This window comes from Nycticebus coucang, chromosome 12 (genome assembly GCF_027406575.1).
Source record: "Nycticebus coucang isolate mNycCou1 chromosome 12, mNycCou1.pri, whole genome shotgun sequence".
NCBI lineage: Eukaryota > Metazoa > Chordata > Mammalia > Primates > Lorisidae > Nycticebus > Nycticebus coucang.
In genome coordinates, this window is record NC_069791.1 from 88,271,050 (window position 1) to 88,297,549 (window position 26,500).

The 26,500-nt window shown below is 41.5% G+C and overlaps 1 protein-coding gene across 1 annotated transcript in view; it reads left to right on the forward strand.

Moving 5' to 3' along the window:
• The window catches only part of COG7 (component of oligomeric golgi complex 7), a 97,636-nt gene that overhangs the window by 47,157 nt on the left and 23,979 nt on the right, over positions 1 to 26,500 (forward strand). The window contains exons 7-12 of the mRNA XM_053556725.1: positions 93 to 291; positions 7,070 to 7,197; positions 9,355 to 9,509; positions 17,537 to 17,653; positions 20,167 to 20,232; positions 25,190 to 25,376. Of these exons, the coding sequence (XP_053412700.1) occupies positions 93 to 291; positions 7,070 to 7,197; positions 9,355 to 9,509; positions 17,537 to 17,653; positions 20,167 to 20,232; positions 25,190 to 25,376 (852 nt within the window). The remainder of the gene's footprint in view (positions 1 to 92; positions 292 to 7,069; positions 7,198 to 9,354; positions 9,510 to 17,536; positions 17,654 to 20,166; positions 20,233 to 25,189; positions 25,377 to 26,500) is intronic.

Genomic DNA, 26,500 nt, shown 5'->3' on the forward strand with positions numbered 1-26,500 from the left:
TTGGGCTTAGAGCTCTTAGCTAGACCACCTTTGAGACGGCTTCTTTAAAAAGTATGCTCCTCTTTGGTTCTGTGTGCTTTCTCCCACTGCAGGTTTTTAAGAATCCCCACGAGGTGGTGACAGTGCTGCTGATCCAGACCCTGGGGGCCTTGGTGCCCTCCCTCCCCATGTGCCTCAGCTCTGGAGTGGAGAGGGCAGGGCCTGAGCTGGAGCTTACCAAGCTGCTGGAGTTCTACGATGCCACCACCCATTTCGCCAAGGGATTGGAGATGGCGCTGCTCCCCCATCTACGTAAACATTCTTTCCTCTCGGTTCTCTGGCTTGTCTATACTCGCTCTTTTTGAAGCTTTTGGGGCCTGGGTTTATTTGCCTTTTCAGATGACTGATTTTATAGAAATGGAAGGGATCAGTGTTTTCCTTCTCAACAGATTTAGAAATTTTCTCATGAAAGCATTGCCATTATGGAAATAGTGGTTGATGTATTTGCCTAGCCCCTTGCTGCCTATGTGCTCTGGGGAAGTGATGGACTCTTCTGCAGGGGCTTAGAATGTAAAAGAGGCTTCATAGTGAGGCAGGTAGACTCGGAGGCCACAAGCTGGCAGCAGGTTACACTGGGAGGCAAGTGTCCTCTTCCTTTCAAGTCATTTTAAAGTCTCAGACAATTCAACCTAAAAAACAAGCACATTTAGGAGAACAAGTAGGCAAGAGGAGCTTTTTTTTGTTTTTAAACTGAGTCTCACTCTGTTGCCTTGGGTAGACTGCTGTGGTGTGTCATCATAGCTCATAGTCACCTCAAAACTCCTGTACTCAAGCAATACTCTTTGCCTCAGCCTCCTGAGTAGCTGGGACTAGAGGTGTCCACCATGATGCCCAGCTAGTTTTTCTACTTTTTTTAGTAGGGGCAGGATCTCACTCTTTCCTAAGCTGGTCTCAGCTCTTAAGCTCAATTCCATCCACCTTGGCCTCCCAGAGTATTAGGATCATAGGCATAAGCCACTGTGCGAGGCCTAAGAGGAGCTTTTGAAGGGGGAGCATCTAGTTTTTCAGGGTAGGGGAGCTTAGGAGGAAAGGTGGCTATTGGGAAAATGGGCTTTCCCAGTGGCCAACTGAAAGCAGAGCATTCCTTATTTACATCTAGGTGAACAATGCATGGTGTGTTACATTTCCCTAGTTCTTTCCCATCTATGTTAAAAGCATCATAAATTTTTAATAACACAGACCTCGTGACGCATGCTGCAGTCAAATCAGGAAATCGCTTTAGGAAGGCCTTGTTCTGCCATTTGTCTGCTGTGTGTCACTAACTTGGTTTATTTAGTAGTTATTCTCTTTAATTACATTTGTGTATAATTGCCTCGTACATTCCAGGGAGTGTGTTTATTGTTCAGATTCCTGATGATTCATAGGTATTTTTGGCACACTCATGGATCAGATCTGAGTTATGGGAGAGGCCCCGTAGATGTGGGCAGCTTCCAGGGGACTGTGATGCCATTGGGGAAGTGGCTGGAGTGTTCAGACTGTGATCCTGCTGGAGCAGAGTGGGACGAAGGTTGGGCAAGGTTGAATTCTTCCCACTGGTGATAGACAAGTTGAAGATGAGAGGAACCACCCTCTGAGGAGTCAGATAGGGAAGTGCTTTGGGAGTTTGGATTTCAAATGAATTTCTACTGAGGTTTTCTTTTTTTTGCAGTTTTTGACCAGGGCTGGGTTTGAACCCACCACCTCCAGTATATGGGGCTGGTGCCCTACTCCTTGAGCTACAGGGGCCGCCCTCTACTGAGGTTTCCAAAAGTGTTTTTTATTTTATTTTATTTTTGGAGACAGTCTTACTTTGTCACCCTCAGTAGAGTGCCATGGCGTTATATCTCACAGCAACCTCAAATTCTTGGGCTCAAGTGATCCTCTTGCTCAGACTCTCAAGTAGTTGGGACTACAGGTGCCCGCCATCTATAGTGGGCTTTTTAGAGATAGGTCTTGCTGTTGCAAGATCTCCAACTTGTGAGCTTGGTCAATCCATTTGCTCGGCCTCCCAGAGTGTTAGGATTAAAGGCATGAGCCACCATGCCTGGCCAAGAGTTTTTGTTTTTTAATTTAAAAATACTTTGGAAACACACAAAAATATAAAAATAAAAAAGAGAATAAAAGTGATCCATAACCTCATCACTCAGAGGGAGCCACTAGCAATATTCTGTTATATTTCTTGCCACTAAATCATTTATAAATATACATTGTTCACAAATACTAACATAAATATTTAATATATGCTCTGTCAATAAACACATGTAACTTTTATATATTATAATATATATTTGCATATACTACTAAATATTATGTTATATATAATACATATATAAAATATTTAAAAATATTGGTCATGGTCAGCCTTATATTCTCTTTCTTTGCTCAAAATAATATAATGAGCATTTTCTTTTTTCCTTTTTTTTTTGAGACAGAGACAAGCTGTCACCCTGGATAGAGTGCTGTGGTGTCATAGCTCGCAGCAACCTCCAACTCCGGCTTAAGCAAGAGATCCTCTTGCCTCAGTTTTTCTATTTTTAGTAGAGACAGGGGTCTCGCTTTTTGCTCAGGCTGGTCTCGAAGCTCAAGCAATCCATCTGCTTTGGCCTCTCGGAGTGTGAGGATTACAAGCGTGAGCCACCGGCAGTGCCTGGCTAATGAGCATTTTCTTATGTTATTAAATGTTTTCTTAGACGTTTGTTTGTTTGTTAAGACAGAGTCTTAAAAGAAATACAGACTCTATTATAAAAAAAAAAAAAGATGCGGGTGGCGCCTGTGGCTCAAGGAGTAGGGCGCTGGTCCCATATGCCGGAGGTGGTGGGTTCAAACCCAGCCCCGGCCAAAAAAAAAAAAAAAAAAAAAAAGATGGAGTCTTACTCTCTCGCCCTGAGTACAGTGCTATGGATGTCATAGCTCACAGCAAAGTCAAATTCCTGGGCTCAAGAGACCTTCTTGCCTCAGCTTCCTGAGTAGGTGGGATTACAGGTGCCTGCTGTAATGCCTGGCTAGTTTTTGTATTTTTAGTAGAGATGAGGTCTCACTCTTGCTCAGGCTGGTCTCAAACTCCTGAGCTGAAGCAATCCACCCACCTTGGCTTCCCAGAGTGCTAAGATTACAGGCATGAGCCACCTCTCCTGGCCCTAAGACATGGTTTTTAATGACTTCTTTATCACTATGGCTTATTATAATTTTTTAACCACTATGATAAATAAAACTAATATGAACTATATTATACATTAATTTTTGACCCCACTCTGATTATTCTTTGAGAAGTTTAAATACATAGTTGCTAAGAAATGAAAATTTTAAAGATGTTTGTTTTATATTGTTTTTTAGAAAGTTTTTACCTGTTTTTGAGTCTGTTGATAGTGAATGACCCCTTCACTGGACCCCTTTGCCCTCCCCAGCACTAGACTATCTTTTTCTTCCAACATTGCTTGTTTCTTGAACAATTAAGGCAATCAATGATATATCATTTTAATTTTGCACTTGGGTTATTAGCAAGTTCTAAAATTATATTAATAAAAATTATATGTTTTTTTTCTCTTTTGAATTGCTTAACTTTTGCCTGTTTTCTGTTAGGGAGTTTAATCTATTTTCTGGTTAATCTATAAGATAAATTTACTTAATATAATTTATTAAATATAAAAAGCAACAAAAGTATGTGTTATAAAAATTCATGATATAGAAGACTGTAACACAAAATGAATCTCCTATAATTCTATTTGCTAGAAATAACCACTGTTAATAATTTGGTATATACTTTAGAAAAAGCATTATATATTCCCATTGTTTATCAAATCCCATTGTTTATCAAATATGTTTTCTAACTTTTAATTTTACCTTTAACATTTATTTTTTTTTTCTTTCTTGAGACAGAATCTCACTTTGTCACTCTAGGTAGAGTGCCATGGCGTCATAGCTGACAGCAACCTCAAACTCCTGGGTTCAAGCAATTCTCCTGCCTCAGCTTCCCAAGTAGCTGGGACTGTAGGCACCTGCCACAAGGCCCTGCTAGTTTTTTTCATTTTGTTTGTTTTTTTCTATTTTTAGTAGAGATGGGGTCTCACTCCTGCTCAGACTGGTCTTGAACTCCTGAGCTTAAGCAGTCCACCTACCTCAGTTTCCCAGAGTATTAAGATTACAGGCTTGAGCCCCTGTGCCTGGCAACATTTAAATTATTTTAATAGTTAATACATGTATATTGTACAATTCAAAATATAGAAAAGATTATGCAATAGAAAGTAAATTAAAAAGATAATTTATATTGACCTTATGTTTAATATGCAGTATATATTCATTATAGGAAAATATAAAGAAGGATAAAAATCATTCTCAACCTGCCATTCAGAAACAGCATTTTGGATTATATACATGTGTATATAGATTTTATGTATGAGTATGTATTTGTGTACATCCTTACCATTTTCATACCCCCCCAAATTTAATATTGATTCTATATTGTCATCTTGTCTATATTCAGATTTTCCTGGTTGTTCCACAAATGTCCTGATAGGTACTTCCCCATCTCTGCCTGTCCTTGAGACCCCATTAGGACATACATTGCATTTCCTTTGCGTATCTCTTTAATCTCTTTTAACCTAAAACAATCGAATTTCATCTTTCATCTTTCATGATGTTAACATCTTTGAGGAAATAGGGTAGTGCTCTTGTATAATGTCTCACATTCTAGAATTGTTAGGTGGTTTCTTCCTGATTAGATTTATATCAGACATTTTGGGGGGGAGAATACTACCTTGATGATGATGTGTACTTCCTATTGCATCATCTCAGGAGGCATATCCAATTGTTGGTGATGGTTACTCACTTGGTAAATGTATCTGCCCAATCTCTCCATTGTGAAGTTACCTTTTCCTCTTTGTAATTAGTAAGTAATCTATAGGGTATGCTGAGCCCATAGCAATACCAAGAAACATTTACCCAGCGACTTTAGCATCCATTGATAGTTCTTGCCTGAATAAACTTTTATATTGCTGATTATAAGATGATGATTTCCTTTTCTATTATATTCTTCTACATTTATTTGCTGGCATTCTTTTGTAAAGATGAGATTTTCCTTTCTCCCTAATATCACTATGAACTCATGGATTGTTGTTTTTGTTTTTTTTTTATCATCAGTGTATTAGGATCTGTTATCATTCATTTTGATGTCCAAATTATTTCAGAGGTAGACTGTGGTTGTCCCTTCAACCTGGCTCTTGTATCTTTTTGACACATCTCCATCGGTCTTTGAGTGCTTCCTTTTTTGGTACAAACTGTTCCAGGAGCAACATGTACTTGCCCTTGCCTCAGACATGAATTCAGTCATTTTCCTAGGCAGATTGGTTTCTTCTAGTGGGAAATGGTATTTAGAAACCAAGATCTGGGCACCAGGGATGTTCATCGTTGCTGGAGTATCATTACTTGCAGCCTCTTGTGGTGGACAGAGCTGGGAAATATTTTTTAAAAATTGCCAGTTTATACTAATATTTCCCAATCAAATCTAACATTGTAAGATTTTGACCTCTTGTATACCCATTTGCATTTCCCATTTCCTGCAGTGAGAATCTTCATTCCCAATAGTATGTATGTGTGTATGTGTGTCTATATATATATGTATATGTAACTTTAAATACATATTTATATATAAAATTTTTATATACATGTAACTTTCATAATTGCATTATGGATAGGTCAAATATATTTCATTTACTCATTCAGCTATAAATGGACTGGTACTGGCATACTGCATGCTGAGCAAAACCAGACACAGTTCTTGTTCTCATACATTGTATATTCAGTAGGAGATAATCACACTAATGAATTATAATTACAAAGCAAGAAAGTACTTTGAAGAAAAGCAAATGGTTCTAAGAGTATATAAACAGAGACAGAAAACTGAGACCGGCAGACTTGAGCTGAGTGAATATTAAGAAGTAGATGAGGTAGGGAAGATGGGGATCAGCATATGACCATAAGGGAGCATGGGGTTTAGGAACTGGGAGAAGAGTGGGAGCTAGAGGACAAGCATAGGAGGATGAGTCTGTGGAAGGAATAAGAAAAGTAGTTGACGTTTATTGAATGCTTACCATATGCTAGACACATAATTATTTTACCTAATTTATGCCATAATTATCTGTTTATAGTTGAAGGAAACAGACATAGAAAAGAAGTTAAGTTGTTGGCTCCGTCACTTACCTGGCAAACAGTAGAGTTTTGATAGAAGAACCAATCACTCTTTACCACCATCTTTCTCTTCTGAGGCCAGGCAATGTGGGACTTTGTAGGTAATAGAAGAGATTTTGGGCTCTAACTAAACAGCAGTGGACGTTACTAAAAATTAACAAGTAGGGCAGTAATGAAATTAGACAAATTGGAGGAGACCAGAATGATGCAAAGAGATCAGTAAGTAGGATATTACATTTACCTGTTCCTTGTTGAGATTGCTTCCAAAACTTTCTGATTCTGAGCAGTGTTTCTAGGAACGTCCTTCTGCATGCACCATATCTGTATATTTGTTAGTTTCTTTGGAATAATTCTTCGCAGTTGAATTGCTGCATCATAGAGTATACACTTTTAGATTTTTTATACAAATGTGTTTTAAATTTTTACATGGTTAAACATAGGAATTTTTGGAGTGCCTGGTGTTTGGTGTATCCTGTTTCTATAAAGACCTAAGAACACTTGAAATAGAAAATGTTCTTCCTACAAAGACTTTTCTCTCAACAGATCTTCTTGTATTTGACCCTGCTGGCAATTATTATTTGAAGGGATTCTTAGCTATGATTAAGGGGTTTAGTGTCTTTAATAGTGCAGGCAAACAATCCATGAAACCCAAATTTAACCAGATACTTACTGAACTGATTGTTGGAAAAGTTTCCATGAATGATAAAAGCAGATTAACAAAAATGGAGTCATCTCCAAAGATAAAATAAGAAAAGTTCTAGAAGAGCACCTAGTAGAGCTCTAGTAGAGCACCGCTCGGCTGTTGCTTTCCAGCAGTTAATTTTAGATTCTTTGTTCATTATTGTTTTTCATTTCTCATTCCTTAAAGATGAGCATAACCTGGTGAAAATCACGGAGCTGGTGGATGCTGTGTATGGGCCCTACAAGCCCTACCAGCTGAAGTATGGCGACATGGAGGAGAACAACCTCCTCATTGAGATCAGCACTGTGCCTTTGGTAATGTCACAACCTGGCCATGGCCATTTAGGAAGCATTTTGTTTACCCCACTCTTTGCCAAGTCCAGCAGAGGGTTAGGGGTGGGATCAGGTGTGCAAAAAAGTAGGCTTTAAGTACTTATAGTCTCTTACAATCTAAATTAAAACAAGGCCACATGGGTGGCGCCTGTGGCTCAAGGAGTAGGGTGCAAGGAGTAGGGTGCTGGCCCCATATATAGGAGGTAGCAGGTTCAAACCTGGCCCCGGGCAAAAACTGCAGGAAAAAAAAAAAAAAGAAAGAAAGCAAGGCCACAGATATGCTACCAATTTTCTACTTAAAATCCCAGTGAAGGGTGATGCCTATGGCTCAGTGAGTAGGGCGCTGGCCCCATATACCGGGGGTGGTGGGTTCAAACCCAGCCCCGGCTGAACTGCAACCAAAAAATGGCCGGGTGTTGTAGCGGTCACCTGTAGTCCCAGCTACTCGGGAGGCTGAGGCAAGAGAATCACCTAAGCCCAGGAGTTGGAGGTTGCTGTGAGCTGTGTGACGCCATGACACTCTACCAAGGGTGATAAAGTGAGATTCTGTCTCTAACAAAAAAAAAAAGAAGAAGAAGAAGAAAAAATCCCCAGTGAAGATGTAGCAAAATGAGAGGCTTAAATCTTTTGTGGATAAGTCAATTACCTCTCAGATTTAGTAATTTCTTATTAAAGTGGTTTTCTGTTTAAAGAAGATATGCAGGGCAGCGCCTGTGGCTCAGTGAGTAGGGCGCCGGCCCCATATACCGAGGGTGGTGGGTTCAAACCCAGCCCCGGCCAAACTGCAACATAAAATAGCCGGGCGTTGTGGCAGGCGCCTGTAGTCCCAGCTACTTGGGAGGCTGAGGCAAGAGAATCACCTAAACCCAGAAGCTGGAGGTTGCTGTGAGCTGTGATGCCATAGCACTCTACTGAGGGTGATAAAGTGAGACTCTGTCTCTAAAAAAATAAAAAAGAAGATGAAGATATGCAAATGGACTAGGAGCTTAGCATTCTTGGACAGTGCTATAGGGGCAGGTTTACTATGTGGCCATGGGGATGTGGAGTCAAGGCCATTTCCATTTCAAATATTATTTGGATTTCAAGTCATAAGTTGTCTAGCGTGACGTGAGCTGACATTTAAGAATTGATCTTACAGTAGTTAAGACCTGCTGCCTCTTGCCATTTTCCTATTTTCTAAGGATGTACCTAGATAGTCTGTTCCACTTCAGTTACATTCTTGCCCCTGAAAGAAGCATTTTCCTTTTCCTGTGTTTTTTTTTTTTTTTTAGGGTATCTGATATAGAGAATGTGAGTCCTAGCTTGAGAGCTGAGGCAGAGATAACATTTTTTTTTTTTTTTTGCAGTTTTGGCCAGGGCCGGGCCTGAACCTGCCACCCCTGGTATATGGGGCTGGCACCCTACTCCCTGAGCCACAGGCACCACCCTAGGGATAACATTTTTATTTCTTATTGAGACAGGTCTTACTCTGTCATCCCCGGTATTGTCACTGTAGCTCACTGCAGCCTCAACCTCCTAGTCTCAAGGGATTCTCCTGCTTCATCCTCCCAAAGAGGTGGGGGACTACAGGTGCCACCACGGTCAGCTAATTTTCCTTTTTTTATTTTTATTTTTTGAGATAGAATCTTTCTTCATTGCACTAGGTAGAGTGTCATGGGGTCATTGTAGCTTATGGCTACCTCAGCTGTTGGGCTCAAGCCATCCTCTTGCCTCAGCCTCCCAAGTAGCTAGGAGTACAGATTTTTCTATTTCTGTAGGGACAGGTCTTACTGTTGCTCAGGCTGGTCTTGAGCACCTGGCTCAATCTTCCTGCCTTGGCCTCTCAGAGCCACTGGGCCCAGCCTGAGGTGCCATCTTAAAGCACAGATAAATAAGAAAGAAATGAAAAATAGGAGAATGAATCAGACATTTCATCATGCTTTTCTGCCAGGAGTTAGTTAATTTTTATGATCTCACTGACCACTTTACATTGTCCTCCTCTGGCTCAGTCTCTAGAATATGTTATAATTTGGGACTGTTTTGCTGATATTCCTATTAAAAGATTACCCCAGATGAGAGGGCTTAGAAGTCTCCCTTTGTCTTAACATTGTCTATTCTTGAGTCTGATGTGACTTTCAGTTGTCTGTATTTGCTGACCAGGAACATGGGGAAGTAATTGACTGTGTGCAAGAGCTGAGCCACTCTGTGAAAAAGCTGTTTGGTTTGGCGTCTGCGGCTGTTGACAGATGCGCCAGATTCACCAATGGCCTGGGGACCTGCGGCCTGCTGGCAGCTCTGAAATCCCTCTTTGCCAAGTAAGCAGGGGGCATCTAGAAGCAGGGTCAGCCACATTGGAGGACGATATCTGTCCTAATTAAATATGCATGTGTTCTGTGTTCCTGCTTTGAACCCTGTGGAAGCGCTTACACCTATGCCCAAGAAGATATTCTTAAGGATATTTCTTGAGGCATTATTTGTAATAGTGGAACATTTGAAGCAACTTAAATGTCCATACATTAGGCAGTGACTACATAAAATATGGTATATTCATAGGAGGAAACTCTATGCAGCAGATAAAGTATGTTAAAAGAACCTTGGACAAGTAAAATTTAATGAAGTTTATTTAAGCAAGAAAAAGATTCTAGAATTGGGCAGCATTCTGGACCAACTATGGTTCAAAATGCACCTATCCTCAACCTGGTAAGCTCTATTTATAACCAGAAAACAGGAAATTACATAGAGATTACCTAATTGGTACAGTTTGGCATTGCCCGGTTTGGGGGCATAATTTGATAACTTTCAGGCTGGGATTGGCTGAAGGTTCGGGCTGCTGTGCTTGACTAAGACTCAGTTGGTTGCAAGTTGGTTACTGGTTACTCTTAGGTTAAGTTACAACTTGTTTACATGTCAAGCTAGCATATAGTTCACTATGTATGGAGGTTGCCTTTAGCCAAACTTTATCATCCAGGTACAGAGGTGGGTTTAGGCCAAATTTAACTCAATTTAACAAGTATTCATTAGATGTACACATATCAACATGGATAGATCTCAAAAATGTATTATTGAGAGGAGAGAAAAAAAGCAATTTGCAGAATAATAGAAGGTATATTCATTTTAGAAATGAGGAAGTTAAAAAAATAGGGTATATTTTTTATAGTAGGATTTGGTAAACTTTTCCTGCAAATGCACGTATAGTTAAGTATCTTAGGCTTTGTGGGCCTTATGGTCTCTTTTGCAATAGATACGTTTTTAATTCTCTGCCCTATAGCATGAAAACAGCCATAGAGAAGACATAAATGAATGAGTATGGCTGTATTGTAATAAAACTTTATTTACAAAAACCCCAGGACATTGACCTCTATTCTGGATCTTTTCTTATGCTATAAAATGTATCCTATATTCCTAGAGAATAGCAAATTACAGCTCATGAGTCAAATCCGCCCTGCCAGAGAAGTTTATCTATGGGATGAAAGTATAGGAAGATACGGGGTCTTTTATAGGAGATGTTACAACTTATTTGTTAGTTGATAGGAATAATCCAGTAAAGTAGAGAGAATATATAGAAAGGAAAGGAACGGTTAGATAATTAAAACTAAGTCCTTTTATAACCAAGAAGGGAGAAATGTTTTTCACTCATTCAATCTAATTGAAAGGAAAAATTTCAATTTAATTGTAAATAAAGTTTTATTGGGGCATAGCCAGGGCCATTCATTTACCTATGGCCTATAACTCCTTCCCACTATGAAGGCAGAGTTGAGTGGTTGGGACAGAAACCTTATGACTAAAAGGCCAAAAATAGTTATTATGTGGACCTTAACACAAAAAATTTACTAAATGTTAATATGGAAGGTTGGGCAATGAAATCAAAACATTGGTTATCCTTGGGGAACTGGAGAACTGGGATGTGTTTGTAGGGATTTAGCTTTTTTATTTTATTTTATTTTTTGAGGCAGAGTCTCACTCTGATGCCCTGGGCAGAGTGCCATGGCGTCATAGCTCACAGCAACCTTTTTTTTTGGCCGGGGCTGGGTTTGAACCCGCCACCTCTGGCATATGGGACTGGCGCCCTACCCCTTTGAGCCACAGACGCTGCCCAAGCTCACAGCAACCTTATCCTCTTAGGCTCAAGCAATCCTCTTGCCTCAGCCTCCTGAGTAGCTGGGCACCTGCCACAATGCCCAGCTGTTTTTAGAGACTCTTGCTCAGGTTGGACTTGAACTCCTGAGCTCAGGAGATCCACCCTTGTTGGCCTCCCACAGTGCTAGGACTATAGGCATGAATCACCATGCCCAGCCTAATATATCAATTTTCAAATTTTTTGTAGAAATAGTCTTGAGCTCCTAGGCTCAAGCAGTCCTCCTTCTTCAGCCTCCCACAGTGCTGGGATTATAAGTGTGAGTCACTGTGCCTGGCCTTTCTTTTAATTTTTTTTTTTTTTTTTTTGAGACAGAGCCTCAAGCTGTCACCCTGGGTAGAGTGCTGTGGCGTCACAGCTCACAGCAACCTCCAACTCCTGGGCTCAAGTAAGTCTCCTGCCTCCGCCTCCCAAGTAGCTGGGATCACAGGCGCCCGCCACAACGCCTGGCTATTTTTTTTTGGTTGTAGCCATCATTGTTGTTTGGCAGCCTGGGCTGGATTTGAACCCGCCAGCTCAGGTGTATGTGGCTAGCGCCTTAGCCACTTGAGCCACAGGTGCCTAGCCCTTTTAATTTTTTTAAAGGAGCATACCTTCATATATTTCCTTTTTTTTCCCACTCTTTTTTTTTTTTTTCAAATTAATATGAAGATGCAAGCCATTCAATTATATAATTTACACATGACAGGTAAAAATCAGAGTTGTTAGTTGTGTCCTACACCCAGGGAGTAGTATACCATATATGCATGCATTGTACCCAGTAGGTGGGAAGCTAAGAAACCCACTCCTCACTTCTTTTCTTTTTCTTTTTTTTTTTCCTGGATTTTTCTTAGTTATTGTGTTAAGATATTTATATTCTACCTTTAGTAAGTTTCACATGTACCCTTGTAAGATCTTTTTTTTGAGACAGAATCTCACTATGTTGCCCTGGGTAGAGTGCCATGGCATCACAGGTCACAGCAACCTCAAACTCTTGGGCTTAAGTGATTCTCTTCTCTCAGCCTCCCAAGTAGCTGAGACTACAGGTGCCACCCACAATGCCCAGCTATTTTTTGTTTCTGTTGTCATTGTTGTTTGGCAGTCCTGGGCTGGGTTTGAACCCGCCGGCCTCCCAGTGTATGTGGCTGGTGCCATAACCACTGGGCACCGAGCCAACACTCCTCCTTTCTTGAGTTGAATTGAGATCTTCTTTCCTGTGGGTCTGTGATTGTTAACCTCCTAGTCTCAGTTTGATATTGAGTACATGTGATGCTTGTTTTTCCAATCTTGTGATAGATACTTAGGAGAATGTTCTCCAAATTCATCTAGGTTATTACAAAGGATGCAAAATTTCCATCATTTTTTAGGGATGAATAGTATTCCGTGGTATACATATACCATAGTTTATTAATCCGTTCATGGTGATGGGCACTTGGTTTGTTTCCACATTTTTTTTTTTTTTGCAGGTTTTTTTTTTTTTTTTTTTTTTTTGTGGCCAGGGCTGGGTTTGAACCTACCACCTCTGGCATATGGGGCTGGTGCCCTACCCCTTTGAGCCATAGGTGCTGCCCTGTTTCCACATCTTTGCGATTATGAACTGAGCAGCTACAACATTCTAGTGCAGATGTCTCTGTGGTAGAATGTCTTTTTTTCGTGTGGGTAAATGCCTAGTAGTGGAATGGTATGTCTAGGTTCTTTGAGGAATCGCCATACTTCTTTCCTTAGAGGTGTACTAATATGTAGTACCACCAACAGTGCATGAGTGTTCCCTTGTCTGCGCACCCAGACCAGTAACTGTTGCTTTGGGACCAATGATGTGGGCCATTCTCACTGGGGTTAGGTGATAACTCAAAGTGGTTTTGATTTGCAGTTCTCTAATGATTAGGGATGATGAGCATTTTTTCATGTGTTCATTGGCCATTCTTCTGTCCTCATGAGAGAAGTTTCTAGTCATGTAATTCATATACTTCTAATTAAAAATATAAAATATTTTAATTAAAAATATAAAATTAAAGCCAATATGAACTTCATACTAAGTAAAAGAAGCCAGTCACAAAAGACTGGCATCACATGTTATATGAGTCCATGTATATGAAATGTCCAGAGAAGACAAATCTATAGAGAAAAAAAAAATAGATTAGTGGTTGCCTAGGGCTGGGGAAATATGGAAGAGCTAGAGAATGACTGCTAACGGGCATGGGATTTCTTTTTGGGGTGATAAACATGTGATGGTTGTACAACTCTGTGAATACTAAAACCATTGAATCGAACTCTTTCAATAGGGAATAGTGTGATATATGAATTAGATCACAATATGGCTGTTACCAAAAACCAAAAGAAAGGAAAGAAAGAAGGAAGGGAAGGAGGGAGAAAGAGAAGGAGGGAAGGAAGGAAGGGAAACTAAAATTGAATTTTGTCAGAAAGAAGAAAAAGAAAGCAGGGTGGTGCCTGTGGCTCAGTGAGTAGGGCGCCAGCCCCATATACCAAGGGTGGCAGGTTCAAACCCAGCCCCGGCTGAACTGCAACCAAAAAATAGCCAGGTGTTGTGGCAGGTGCCTGTAGTTCCAGCTGCTCGGGAGGCTGAGGCAGGAGAATCACGGAAGCCCAAGAGCTAGAGGTTGCTGTGAGTCCTGTGACATCATGGCACTCTACCGAAGGCGGTAAAGTGAGACTCTGTCTCTACAAAAAAAAAAAGAAAGCAGTATAGGGCTGAATTCTCTGACCTGTGAGGTTGAAGTATAAGGGTCCTCGGTGAGGGGGGGTGTTGATTATTTGCTGTAGTTTCTAGCATATAGATAATATAGTCTTATGCTTTCCAAGAGACCTTCCATTACTAGTTTGTTCCAGAATTAACTTTCCCTGAGTCTCAGAACTTCCATTTATTGAACTGAATGCTGTTTTGCTGTAGTAAATTTAGGGAGCTCTTGATGTAGAAATATTTAGCACACACCCCTGTGTAGTCTGCCATCAGACCCAGTGCTCTCCTTCACTGCCACAGGCAGTCAGCACCTCCTAGGGCAGCTGCAGGGTACTGCTCACAGACGCATCCAGCTATGGTCCCAGAGAAAGAGAAGCATCAGCGACAAGTTTTATGCAAATAAAGTTTTACCCTCTGCTCTTTCTTCCACCAACCATGATTTTTGTGGATGGAAATGTTTGGGATTTTTTGTTGGGGGGGGGAATCTAAATTTTTTTTTTTTTTAATGAAATAACAAAACAAAAATAATGCTTTTAGAAATAATTCACAAAACTACAAAAAGATGTAAGAAAGAGAAAGTCTTCTTCTCTTCCTGCCTCCTTTTGTCTTTCTCCTCAGAAGTAAAACGTTTGTTTGTTTGTTTTGAGACAGAGTTTCACTGTGTCACCTGTGTAGAGTTCTGTGGTGTCACAACTCACAGCAACCTCCAACTCTTGGGCTTAAGCGATTCTCTTGTCTCAGCCTCTAAGGAGCTGGGACTACAGGCACCTACCACAACACCTGGCTATTTTTGTTGTTGTTGTTGTAGTTGTCATTGTTGTCCAGCAGGCCCAGGCCGGGTTCGAACCAGCCAGCCCTGGTATATGTGGCTGGCACCCGAACCACTGGGCTATGGGTGCTGAGCAAGTTTAACAACTTTAAATATGATGTCTTGACTCTCTACTATGAAATCTAAGGACCTAAGTTTCAAAAAACAAGGCTACCCCTTTCTTCTCCTCTGCTTCTCTGAGCTCATTGTGGTTTTAATTCTTCTGTTGGTTATTTTGACTACTTTGTTTTTAAAAATAATCCGTATATGTATTAAACATTCAAACTGTACAAAAGGCTATCTGGCGAAACCAGGCCTCTGTTTCTAGAAGGGAAGATTTTGGCATTACCAAAATAGCAAATGCTGCTAAAATTAGTTGTGGAAATTTGGTAGAAATTAACTTAAGCAGGGTTCAAATGAAACATTGTTCAGTGGTGAGGAGGGGTTGGGAAAGGCATCAGGGTGGCAGGGATGGGTAGGGTGGGACATGCAGGGGAGGCAGGAGTAGATTGTCCTACTTTGAACTCAGGTGAAATGCAGAATATGCAGCCGACAGGGTAGTTCAAGAAGGAGGGGTGTGAGGGCTACGATGGGTGCTCCTGAGTTGGACCAGCCAGGGCTTAGAGTCTGGCCAGCTTAGTAGTTGGGACATTGGGCAGATTTAGGGCTCTTCTTTGAGTCCTGATTTCTTTTCTCTGAATAAATTCATAATGATAATATCTCCTTTGGGGGAGGTTATAAGTATTAACTGAAAGCATGTCAGGAAAGCCCCTAACATAGTGACTCTCACTTGGTTGACACTTGCAAATGTGTATTGTGAAAGACAGTTGGAGGTCTTGAAGACAAAAATGATGTGATAAAAGCTATACTTCTTTCTGAGACTTCTTTTTTTTGTGGTTTTTGGCCGGGGCTGGGTTTGAACCCACCACCTCCGGCATATGGGACCGGCGCCCTACTCCTTGAGCCACAGGCGCCGCCCTTCTGAGACTTCTTAATAAACCCATTCCGAATTCTGCAGTTTTTGGCCAGGGCTGGGTTTGAACCCACCACCTCTGGTATATGGGGCCGGCACCCTACTCCTTGAGCCACAGGCGCCGCCCTCCATTCCGAATTCTGGATTGAAGGATAGCAAACTATAGAAAGCATTTGTATACAGCTGAGCCTGTTGCTAAACAAACCTCCTCCTCCCCAGTGAGGATTGTTGGATGGTGTATTCTTCTCACATATATTTGCCATAGTTACAGGATGGTAACACAGTTGTTCAACTTCCCACAGCTAAAACACAGTTATGCTCCTTAGCATTCCCCTGTCCTTGAGGCCCATCCCTCTCCCTTCAAGAACTGATAACCCTAGAAAGCTCTCCCTTGTCTTGGTACAAAGGGAAGGTGCTGTTAGTGGGATTTGGTTTCCATAGTTTTCCACTTCAAAGCCTGAAGGTCTTTGTAAAGGAGCAGCAGCGTCATTTGCAGTTAGTGGAGTGGTCTGAAGCACTTGGTTTTTCCACTTGTTTCTATTGAATGGCTTTTCTTTCCACCATATCAGCTGACTTCTCAGGCCCTTGCTCTGAGCCATGAGGTTCCACTTTTCCTTGCCTGGAGCTTTGGTTTGGGAAGGGAGAGCGGCAAGCCTTCTTGTGCTGCGCTAGAGGTCACATGTTCCTTGGCTGCCAGAGAACATGACTCCACCCTTCATCCTCCTCACCCTTCCTCCCAAGGACACCCATTTATTTCATATCCCAAGAACTATATGGCCTTAGAAACAAAGGCACCCCACATCAGCTTTTATTTTATGCTTTTCAGAGAATTTTGGTGTATTTTATTTATTTAACTTTATCATCACAGCTACTCTGTGAGGTAATACAGAAGATGTTGTTATTAAGTCTATTTAAAGATGAGGAAACTGAGGCCCACAGACACTGAGGTACTCGCCCAAGGCTGCAGTGCAAGCTCAGTTTCATTCATTCAGGAGCTATATCTAGGTGTGTCCTTTATACCCAGCTCTCTGCTAGTTCCTGGGAATATAATTATCAGCTGCAGGGCCACTAGTCCCTGTTCTCACAACGCATAAAGTCTAGCAACAGCGATAAACATTTAGCAAGCTATTTAATTACAGTGTGTTTGGTGCTATGAAGGGAAAGTATGTATGTACAGCCCAGAGCAAACAGCATGGTCTGGGGGGGGAAGGTCTTCTGGCTTTCAGTCTGTTTTCATGATCTTCTGTCATTAAAGTCAGGCCCTTACCAACCATAAGACTTTAATCTGTCTGCCATGGCTATTTAATCTAAATTCAGGGGATTAGAATACTGCTAAAGTACTTGGCTATCAGTAAACTGCCTTAAGTTATCCCAGGTCACAGGTAGTTATTATAGTGGGACTGGGATGTTTTAACCCAATTCTTCAAGCCTGCTGCCAAAGAAACGTATTTATCAGGATTAGCATCATTTCTTACCTGGTTGGTCACCAGAATCAACTTAGTGGCTGTCCCCTTCCCTTTCCTCTTTAGCATCTCTCGTGAAGCTGCTCTGCCAGGTGATAAAGATGGTCCTACCACATAGAGAAGACCTTTTTGTGGTCGGAGGCTTACAAGTAGTGTCAGTCCTCAGTGGAAGCCTCTAAAGATGTTCTCAAGGTCATTTGCAGTTTGTTCAGAGCTGTAGAATTCCCGGTATCTTTAGAGTTGGGAAGTTGATGACATCTTTGTCATGTTTTCCCTTTCTCTGTAGGTATGTGTCTGATTTCACCAATACTCTCCAGTCAATACGGAAGAAGTGCAAACTCGATGATATTCCTCCCAACTCCCTTTTTCAAGAAGATTGGACGGCTTTTCAGAACTCCATTAGGTAAAGTAGGCGTTGTAATTTAAGCTTGTGTCCTTTGTAGGAAGCATAAACACGCATCATGTAGTACATAAAAATGATAAATGTGTTTATGAGGGGTTCATTTTCTTCTTTCACAGCCTTTTTAAAAAAGCAGATACTCTATAAACTCTGAAAACAAGCCAATCAACAAAAATCCATTCAAGAAAAAGACCCTTTAGCTATTCAAATATTTTTAAAAGTTCTTTGAGGGGTGGCGCCTGTGGCTCAAAGGAGTGGGGGGCCGGCACTATATATCAGAGGTGGCGGGTTCAAAACTGGCCCTGGCCAAAAACTGCCAAAAAAAAAACAAAAACAATTCTTTGTGAATGCCTCATCTCATTTAATGATTAATTTTTTTTAAATGGGAGATTTTTTCTTCCTTAGCCTATGGTTTTTACAAACCTAAAATAACTTAAAAGTATATATTTTAGAAAATGTGCAGCTGATTGGATCCTATTTCTGGATCTAAGAACCATAGTACTAAATGGTAAAGCTACATTATTTGGCCTGAAAGGGCCTTATAAGAGTTCAGTGAAAGGCATTGAAATGACCCTTTCAAGTAGATGTTGATGGCCAGATTCTGGGACAGCCCATGTGACCCATGGGCTGCTAGGTAGATACCCTTTTGGCCTGAATCCTAAGGCCTGGTGGGAGTGTGATGAGCAGTGGCTGAGAAGGTTTGGCCTTTGACTTGTCTAGTCAGAGAGTGCAGACTGCTGGCCTGTGGCCAGATCTAACCTTTGGACATGTTCTTTTTGATCATAGCATTTTAAAAAATTAGATTAGTTGCCAACATTCAAAAACTAGATTTACATAATCAGATTCCTATTGTAGCTTAAAAAATTAGGAGCTCTGGCAATACTGGGCCTGCATTGTTACGGTAATCCCCTGAGGCTGGCAGCTGAGGTCTTGCCCAGCTGAGACTGGGCCTGTGTTCTCTGTTGTAGTTCTGGTTCTCCCCTGTCCCACATGATCTAACATGCTGTTATTAAGCTTATTTGGTCTAACAACTGTACTGTTAGGCTGAGATAAAAAGCATGGTAGAAGTTTCTTTTTCTTAAAACCATCCTTCATAGCTATACATTCTGTTTTTTTAATTCATATTTTATTGCTACATTAAAAATGAAAATAAACTGTAAGAAGCTGCAAAAGCATGAAACCTCATGGTAGCTATACACAGAGAGAAGCTGTTCAGCTGGCCCATGTCACCTGCTTACATGTCTTACCTGACCCTTGGCCTAGATGATATGTGCAGGGTACCCATGGCACATGTATTTCTCAGTGGTGGCCCATGCTGGAGCAGATACAGGTCCCCACCCCACCCCTGTCACCTGCTGAAGGCTGTCAGGGTAGATCAAGGGCCCTTTTGGATTATTGCCTCATAGGCTGTGTTCTGGACTTTTATTTTTTTGATGAAATTTAATAGTCTAGATACTAGCTGTATCCCTTATCATCTGTGGTGGCTGGGTACACTGGAAAATATTATGCACAAGATTGTTCTATTGCACCTGAGGGGAATGGAATATTTTACTTTCTCATAAAACTTTCTTATGATGGAATGCCTAGATACCCCGGTGATGATAGGCACCTTTAGAGAAAGTTAAATGTTAACTAGACTTAAGATTTTTTTTTTTTTTTTTTGAGACAGAGTCTCATTATGACACCCTCAGTAGAGTGCCATAGCGTCAGAGCTCATAGCAACCTCAAACTCTTGGGCTTAAGCGATTCTCTTGCCTCAGCCTCCCAAATAACTGGGACTATAGGCTCTGGCCACAACACCTGGCTATTTTTTGGTTGCAGTTGTCATTGTTGTCAGGCTCGGTGTATGTGGCCAGCGTCCTACTCACTGAGCTACGGGCACCAAGCTGACTTAAAATGTTTTTAATCCTTGTATTTGTCCAGACATTATGAGTTTGGTGTTGAAGGACTCAGTGGCTGGAGTTTGAGGTCTGGGATAAAATCACTTGAAAATTAAAGGATTATTGATTGCAGATATGATGATCATTCAGGCTTATCTCTGAGAAACCACTGTATTATTATTCATCTGCCTTTTATGTGATGAGAGAGAGCTGTACTTCTAGTATCAAAACAGTTTTCTATGTCTTAGACATAGCAGATATCTAACAAATAAAGTAATAAATTAAGTAATAAATTTTGATTTTAAAATTGGAGATAAAAAATATTTCTACCCCATTTTCTCAAGAACAAAGCCAAGTATTTGGGAAATGTAAAATATTTGAGGTGGTGATGGGATGCATTTGTGATTGGTAGCAGAGATGGCCAGGGACTTGGAAGTTATTAGAAGGGACCAGCATTTACCTGTTATATTAACTAATAATTAAGGAAGCATTTCCGTTTGGCCATCAAATGGTTAACTGTTTTCCCAGAACCCAGCACCACCAAAAGGAATGAATAGTTAGAATTTTTATGAATGAGAACAATGTTTGTCCAGCATTCCAGATACTTGAACTTGAAGTGCTTTTTGTTTTGTTTAGGATAATAGCCACCTGTGGAGAGCTCTTGCAGCAGTGTGGGGACTTTGAGCAGCAGCTGGCAAACAGGTAGGAGAGAGGTATCATTGTTGTCTAGTCCCTGGGTTCCTGGTTGGGAGGAATTTGGTTCAGAACATAGTACAGCAAGAACAACATATGGTCAAGTCTGAAAGCCACAGGACTCGAGGACTGTCTGTACCCAGATACAAGGTGTCATTATTGTCATCATTAAACATTTATTGAGCACCTGAACAGGGCAAGCCTCTGTCTTACTTGGCAATGGTCATAAAATTTTGGTTAGATATGGCGGTTTCAACCTTAATGAGGAAATAGTACATGTTGTCTCTGAATTATGAATGGGCTAGGTTTCAGCTGCTTGTTTGTGAGTTAATTGGAACTCAAAATAAATCTCCCCATAGAAATAGTGTTATAAGTGGTGGGTAAGTCCCTGGAGCCAGCCCACAGAGTTAAAATTAACCCCAACAGCCTTCTGGCTTCTGCAGCAGAAGTCTGTCTGCCAAAGGGCTATGTATCAAAGGGGAATTTCTGGGATCTGCCCTAGAAAAATTTGTTCTGCCCCTCTCCTCTCTTCTAGTACCTTGAGATAACCCCATCAGACTCAAAGGCCTCTCCCCCTTCCCCATATTCTTAGGTTATAACTGGGTTATAGCTTTCATATGAAAGCCATAAATTAGTTTCATAGTAGGGCTGAGTACATTGGAAACTTTTTCTTCCATTCTTGAGATACTTTACTAAGAAGAATATGTTCCAGCTGCATCCATGTAAACATGAAAGAGGTAAAGTCTCCATCTTTCTTTAAGGCTGCATAATATTCCATGGTGTACATATACCACAATTTATTAATCCATTTGTGGATTGATGGACACTTGGGCTTTTTCCATGACTTAGCAATTATGAATTGGGCTGCAGTATAAACATTCTGGTACAAATATCTTTGTTATAATGTGATTTTTGGTCTTCTGGGTATATACCTTGTAGAGGAATTATAGGAATTACAGGATTATAGATCTGAATGGCAGATCTATTTTTAGATCTCTAAGTGTTCTCCAAACATCTTTCCAAAAGGAATGTATTAATTTGCATTCCCACCAGCAGTTAATCACAGTAGTTGTTCATTGCAAAAATAAAAACAGTTCACAAGTACACAAAATAAAAACCACAAATCTATTCACAATAAAAATCTTCTCTCCAGAAAAAATACTAACAATTTCTACTTCCTCTGCTGAGCACTAACATTTAAGGACTTTATTTGAATTAACTCACTGATCCTCCCAGTGGCAGGAGAGGTAGGTAGTCTTCTTATCCCTGTTTTTACAGATAAAAGAACATTGAGGCATAGGCTTTGGCATAAGGAATAGCTTTTTAAGTAAAAAGAAATTCTTTGTGGAAAAGCTGTGCCTTAGAGGCAGTGATTTGAACCTTGGCATCCGTGAGTCATCAGAGTGTGAGCATCACCCCACACCGCCCTTCCTTAGAGAACAGTGTCTGCCTGTAGACTTGTGTTTCTCTGTGTATGTGTGTGGCAGACACATTTCTGTATCAGGAAACACACATTTTCCTTAATCTTTTAACAAAGATGAATATGATGGGGTAAGGAAGGAGCTGGTTCAGAGGATGAATGGGGACATGATAGGTAAAGGATGAGCCTTTCTAACTGCATTTGACAGCCGAGAGGCTAAAAACTTGGCTGAGCTTTGATGTGAGAAAAGAACTGCCTGTGTCTCCAAGGGAGCCTCGGAGAGAGATGATGTCATCCTGGAAGCATCGTGCCTGGAAAGGGAAAGCCACCATCTGTATTCTGTCCAGGAGTCTGCACAGCATGTGCATAGCAGCCTGTAAAGCTTATCGTTTGTCCCCATCAATCTCATCTCCAGAACCCAGGCTCCTACTAAAGACCAATCGCCACCAGTGGGTGGGTAGCAGAAACAACAACTCAGAGCACTCTAGACTGCTTCAGTGACAACATTGACATTGGCCACCATGCTCTGAAGATTACCTTTGTAGAAGGGGATCATTTCACCTGAGAGATTTCTCTTGTCCTGGGCAACCTGGGTAAGATATAGGGAGGTTGCTATGGCTACTCTGTATTTTCGTAGTACTCACTGCTTACTTTAGGAACAGCGGTATTTTCACCAGGATAAGGTTTTGGTGGGACAGTTTAATGAGACAGTCCAGTTCAGGGAATCCAAGATCAATTTACAGGATTCCATGGCTGAGGAGTGGGTAAACCTTGTCATGAAAAAGTAACGAATTGAGGAAATAGGCTCAGTTGTAATGCTTCTTCCTTGGTGCACACTTAGGCATTCTCCTGGCACAGAATGAGTGCAGCGGTGTGGGCGGGTCTTGCCCATTAATCTCTGAGCTTCTTCAGGGCAAGGACTGCGTTTAATCACCTGATATTCCCCAAGACCTAGTTTAGAGCCCATTTCAATGATGAGAAAACATTTCTTTGATCAATTAAGAAATCAAGTATTCATTTCAGTAAGGTTTACTTCAATGCTATTAATAGTAAATGTATATGCTATAATAGATTAATTGCTAATTGCTAATAATTAGATCGTCTAGGTGCCATTAGTACCTTGGGTTGAAGTTATATTAATATTTATTCTGGCATTTTTAAACTACACTCTTTACTACTTAGAACATTCCCCACATACCTAGCTTTCTGCAGCTTGGAGCGCAGGCTGATAGAGTGAGGTCAGTTTCCCCCAAGCTGCCTGAGACTGAAACACATAATGCAGTCCACCTGCAAGGAGAGCTGCCTTCTCCCAGGACGAGGAGGAAAGCTCTGCTTGCCACTTTCTGGTCACCAAACCCAGAGTCATGTGCCACTCAGTGGTTACTGAGCACCTGCCCCGTGCCAGGCACTGTCTAGGTGCTAGGAATTCAGAGGGGAAGAAAACTCTTCCCCTTTGAATGTGATGGTGTTTTGTCCTCACCATCTAGTGGGAGAGAAAAGAGACAGCATAAATGCATGGCAGAGGCAGGAGGCTGATGGGAACAGGAGACTGAGGGCCTGGTAGGGGCATTGGGGACCGGTCTTTGAAGGGGTAGGATTTCCCCAGGCCACAGGGGAGGGGAGAACATTTCAGGGAGAGGAACATGTGAGCAAGACATGCAAGTGTGGATAGCCTGGTGTAGGGGGTGAGATTGGTGGACAGTTTGATGAATAATCGGGACATTTGTAAGGATTTGAGGGCTTTGGCCATGGAGGGACCCAGGTTCATGTCCAGACATTTTTAGTTTTATCCTGGGGAACTGAAGTATCTCCGGGGAAAAGACAAAATCAGATTTGCCTTTTGGAAAGGTTATTCTACTAACCTTTAGGACAGTGGTTCTCAACTTTCCGAATGCCTCCTAATGCCGAGACCCTTTAATACAGTTCCTCATGTTGTGGTGACCCCCAACCATAAAATTATTTTCATTGCTACTTCATAACTGTAATTTTGCTACTGTTATGAATTGTGGTAAATATCTGATATGCAGGATGTATTTTCATTGTTACAAAGGGGTCGCGACCCCCAGGTTGAGAACTGCTGCTTTAGGAGAACAGATTCAGTGGAACATGGCAGGACAAGAGGAAGGGAACCCCCATTGGAAGGCTGCTGCACTCCAGACAAGAACTCCTGGAGACTGGGAGTGAGGGGGTGGCAGACAACAGACCCAACCAAAGTAAATGGGAGGCTCAAGTAACAGGATAAACTAACTTGACCTTAATGGCAGGGATAGGCAGCCATTTGTGTTGGCAATGCTTCCTGAAGAAGGTCCTATCCCCAGGATTTATTTGTAAGTACAGGCATTTGTTGACAAACTCAAAGGATCCATTTTTTTAGGAACTGGGCATGACCTAAAAACTTCTATGTCCAAAGTAATTATTTTCATAAGAAATTACAGTAAAGGAGGGATCAGGGAATTAGCCCTAACTGGGATGTATTGTCATTATTATTATTATTTTTTAAGACAGAGTTTCACTATGTTGCCCTCAGTAGAGTGCTGTGGCATCACAGCTCACAGCAACCTCAAACTCTTGGGCTTAAGCGATTCTCCTGCCTCAGCTTTCCAAGTAGCTGGGACTACAGGCACCCGCCACAATGCCTGGCTATTTTTTGGCTGTAGTTATCATTGCTGTTTGGCAGGCCTGGGCTTGGAACCACCACCTCTGGTGTATGTAGCTGGTGCCCTAGCCACTCGAGCTACAGGCGTTGAGCCGGGACGTATTAATATATAATACCCTTCTCCTGGTTATGTACATTCTGTTCATATAATTCTGGACACATTTAGGTATGTGGATGAATGGTAAAGGTGGTTAAGGAAAAACAGAAGATTTTCAACCTCAGGAAAAGGTCATAATTGTTAGAGGCGGAACTTCCTCTTCCCCAGCAGTAGTGGAGACTGAGGATCATTAGAACGTTATCTAGACAATTTTTTTTCTTGAAGAAGCTGGAAAGTGCTAGCTTCTCTTAGATTCCTCTGGAGTACCTAAGCCACAAAAATAAACCTCACACTGCTGGTGAGCACAAAAACCACCAGCTCAGAGTGTGGGACAGAGGTGAGTGCTGTGGGTAAGAGCTACTGTCCAGGGACCAGTTAGCCTGCTGCCCTGCCCAATGGTCTCTGTGATGGCGGTTCTGGTAGCTCACTATGGCATTTGACTGTCCCACCATAATAGTCATATAGCAAGAAAGGTCTACATAGAAGGTACACAGTGTTCCAGATTGTAGTCAGCTGAGAACTACCCAGATTGTAGGCTGGGTGTCACGTTAAGAGGATGACATATTCTGATGGCATGAGTGTTAAATAGTTTTTACACCCGTTTTTTATGGTGCACCTGAGGTCCACCTCACCCTAAAGGATGAAGGTTATCTTCATTTCCTTACAAACTGGACCTTAATTCAATCTGCCTCATGAAGACATCCTGGAATTTAGTGAGGAGCAATCTAATTGCTCTAAGAAGAAAGTTCCATGGAAATAGCTCAAGGCATAATGGTTATCACTTTCATTGCAGGATTTTGTCCACAGCTGGGAAGTATCTGTCTGACCCTTGTGGCCCTTGGAGCCTGGCTGGTTTTCAGGATAGTATCTTGACAGACAAGAAGAGCTCTGCCAAAAACCCATGGCAAGAATATAATTACCTCCAGAAAGATAACCCCGCTGAACATGCCAGTTTAATGGAAATACTTTATACCCTCAAGGTATGAGACCAGACCGATGGTGTTCTCACAAAGGAAAGCTTTCCTCTTGTCACTTACCCCTTTGTCTCTAGGACCCAGACTTTCTTGCTGTGTGGCATGACCTGTGGCCACTTCTCTGTGTCATTTATGTTGGAGTTTTGAGGAGCAAATAAACTAGACAGAGTTAAAACCCATTTAGATATAGATGTAGTTGGATAGATGGATCTTACTACTGGGAAAAGTCAGGTTGGAAAATGTGACTTTAGATCTACAGCCAGAGGGACTTGCTGTACATCATCAGTGTTAAATTTGTCAACCAGATGGGCAGAGCTGGACAGCCCCTGGACCCCATGCAGGGTTTGCTCCCTTTTACTCAGTGGCAGGGAAGGGCCCAGGGGTGTACTGCTTTCAGGTAAACAGAACTCATAAAAGAGAACCCTAGCATGGCTGTCAAAGCAGCCACTCCTTTTCTCCAAGGGAGGAACCAGAGGTGGCCAGTCGCCAGGAACCTATACTAGTGTAGGACTTCCCCACGAGGACTTGGGGATAGGTGTTCCCTCTTGGATTTTGTCTTTTAACTCTTAGTTTGTCTTAAGACTTTGAGCTTTGGGCCCCTTGGAGTCTAGGGACAGGAGAACCTCCCAAGAAACGTAATAAGCCACATAGTTCCCTGGGAATGGCTTCCAGGGTTATTAGAAGGCCACAGGCATTCTTTCCAGAAAGATTAATTTTTCCCCTTCCTCCCTGATCTTACTTGAACCTCACTCTGTTGGAGATGGGTAGAGGAAACAGTGCTATTCCAGCAGCACCAAATGCAATCTAAAATTATGTAGGGCCTGGAGCTCTGAGGGTGAGCTACATAGGGTGCCTGGACATGTTTGAGGCTTCAGTGTTACCCTTCCAGGGTCTCTCCTTCTCTGTGCTCCCTGACCCGCCAACTGGCTGCATTGAGTTTGACAAACATGACGCCTTACGGCAATTCTGTAAACTCACTCTTCTGTGCTTTTGTGATTAGGTTAAAGCAACTCTGTTTATCTTTATTGTTTATCTGATTTATGTGTGTTGTAATCAGTTCATTTATAATAGCAAAACTAAGGTTACACTTTCCATCTCTGTATTTTCTCAGGCTGTTTGGAATTCCTTGG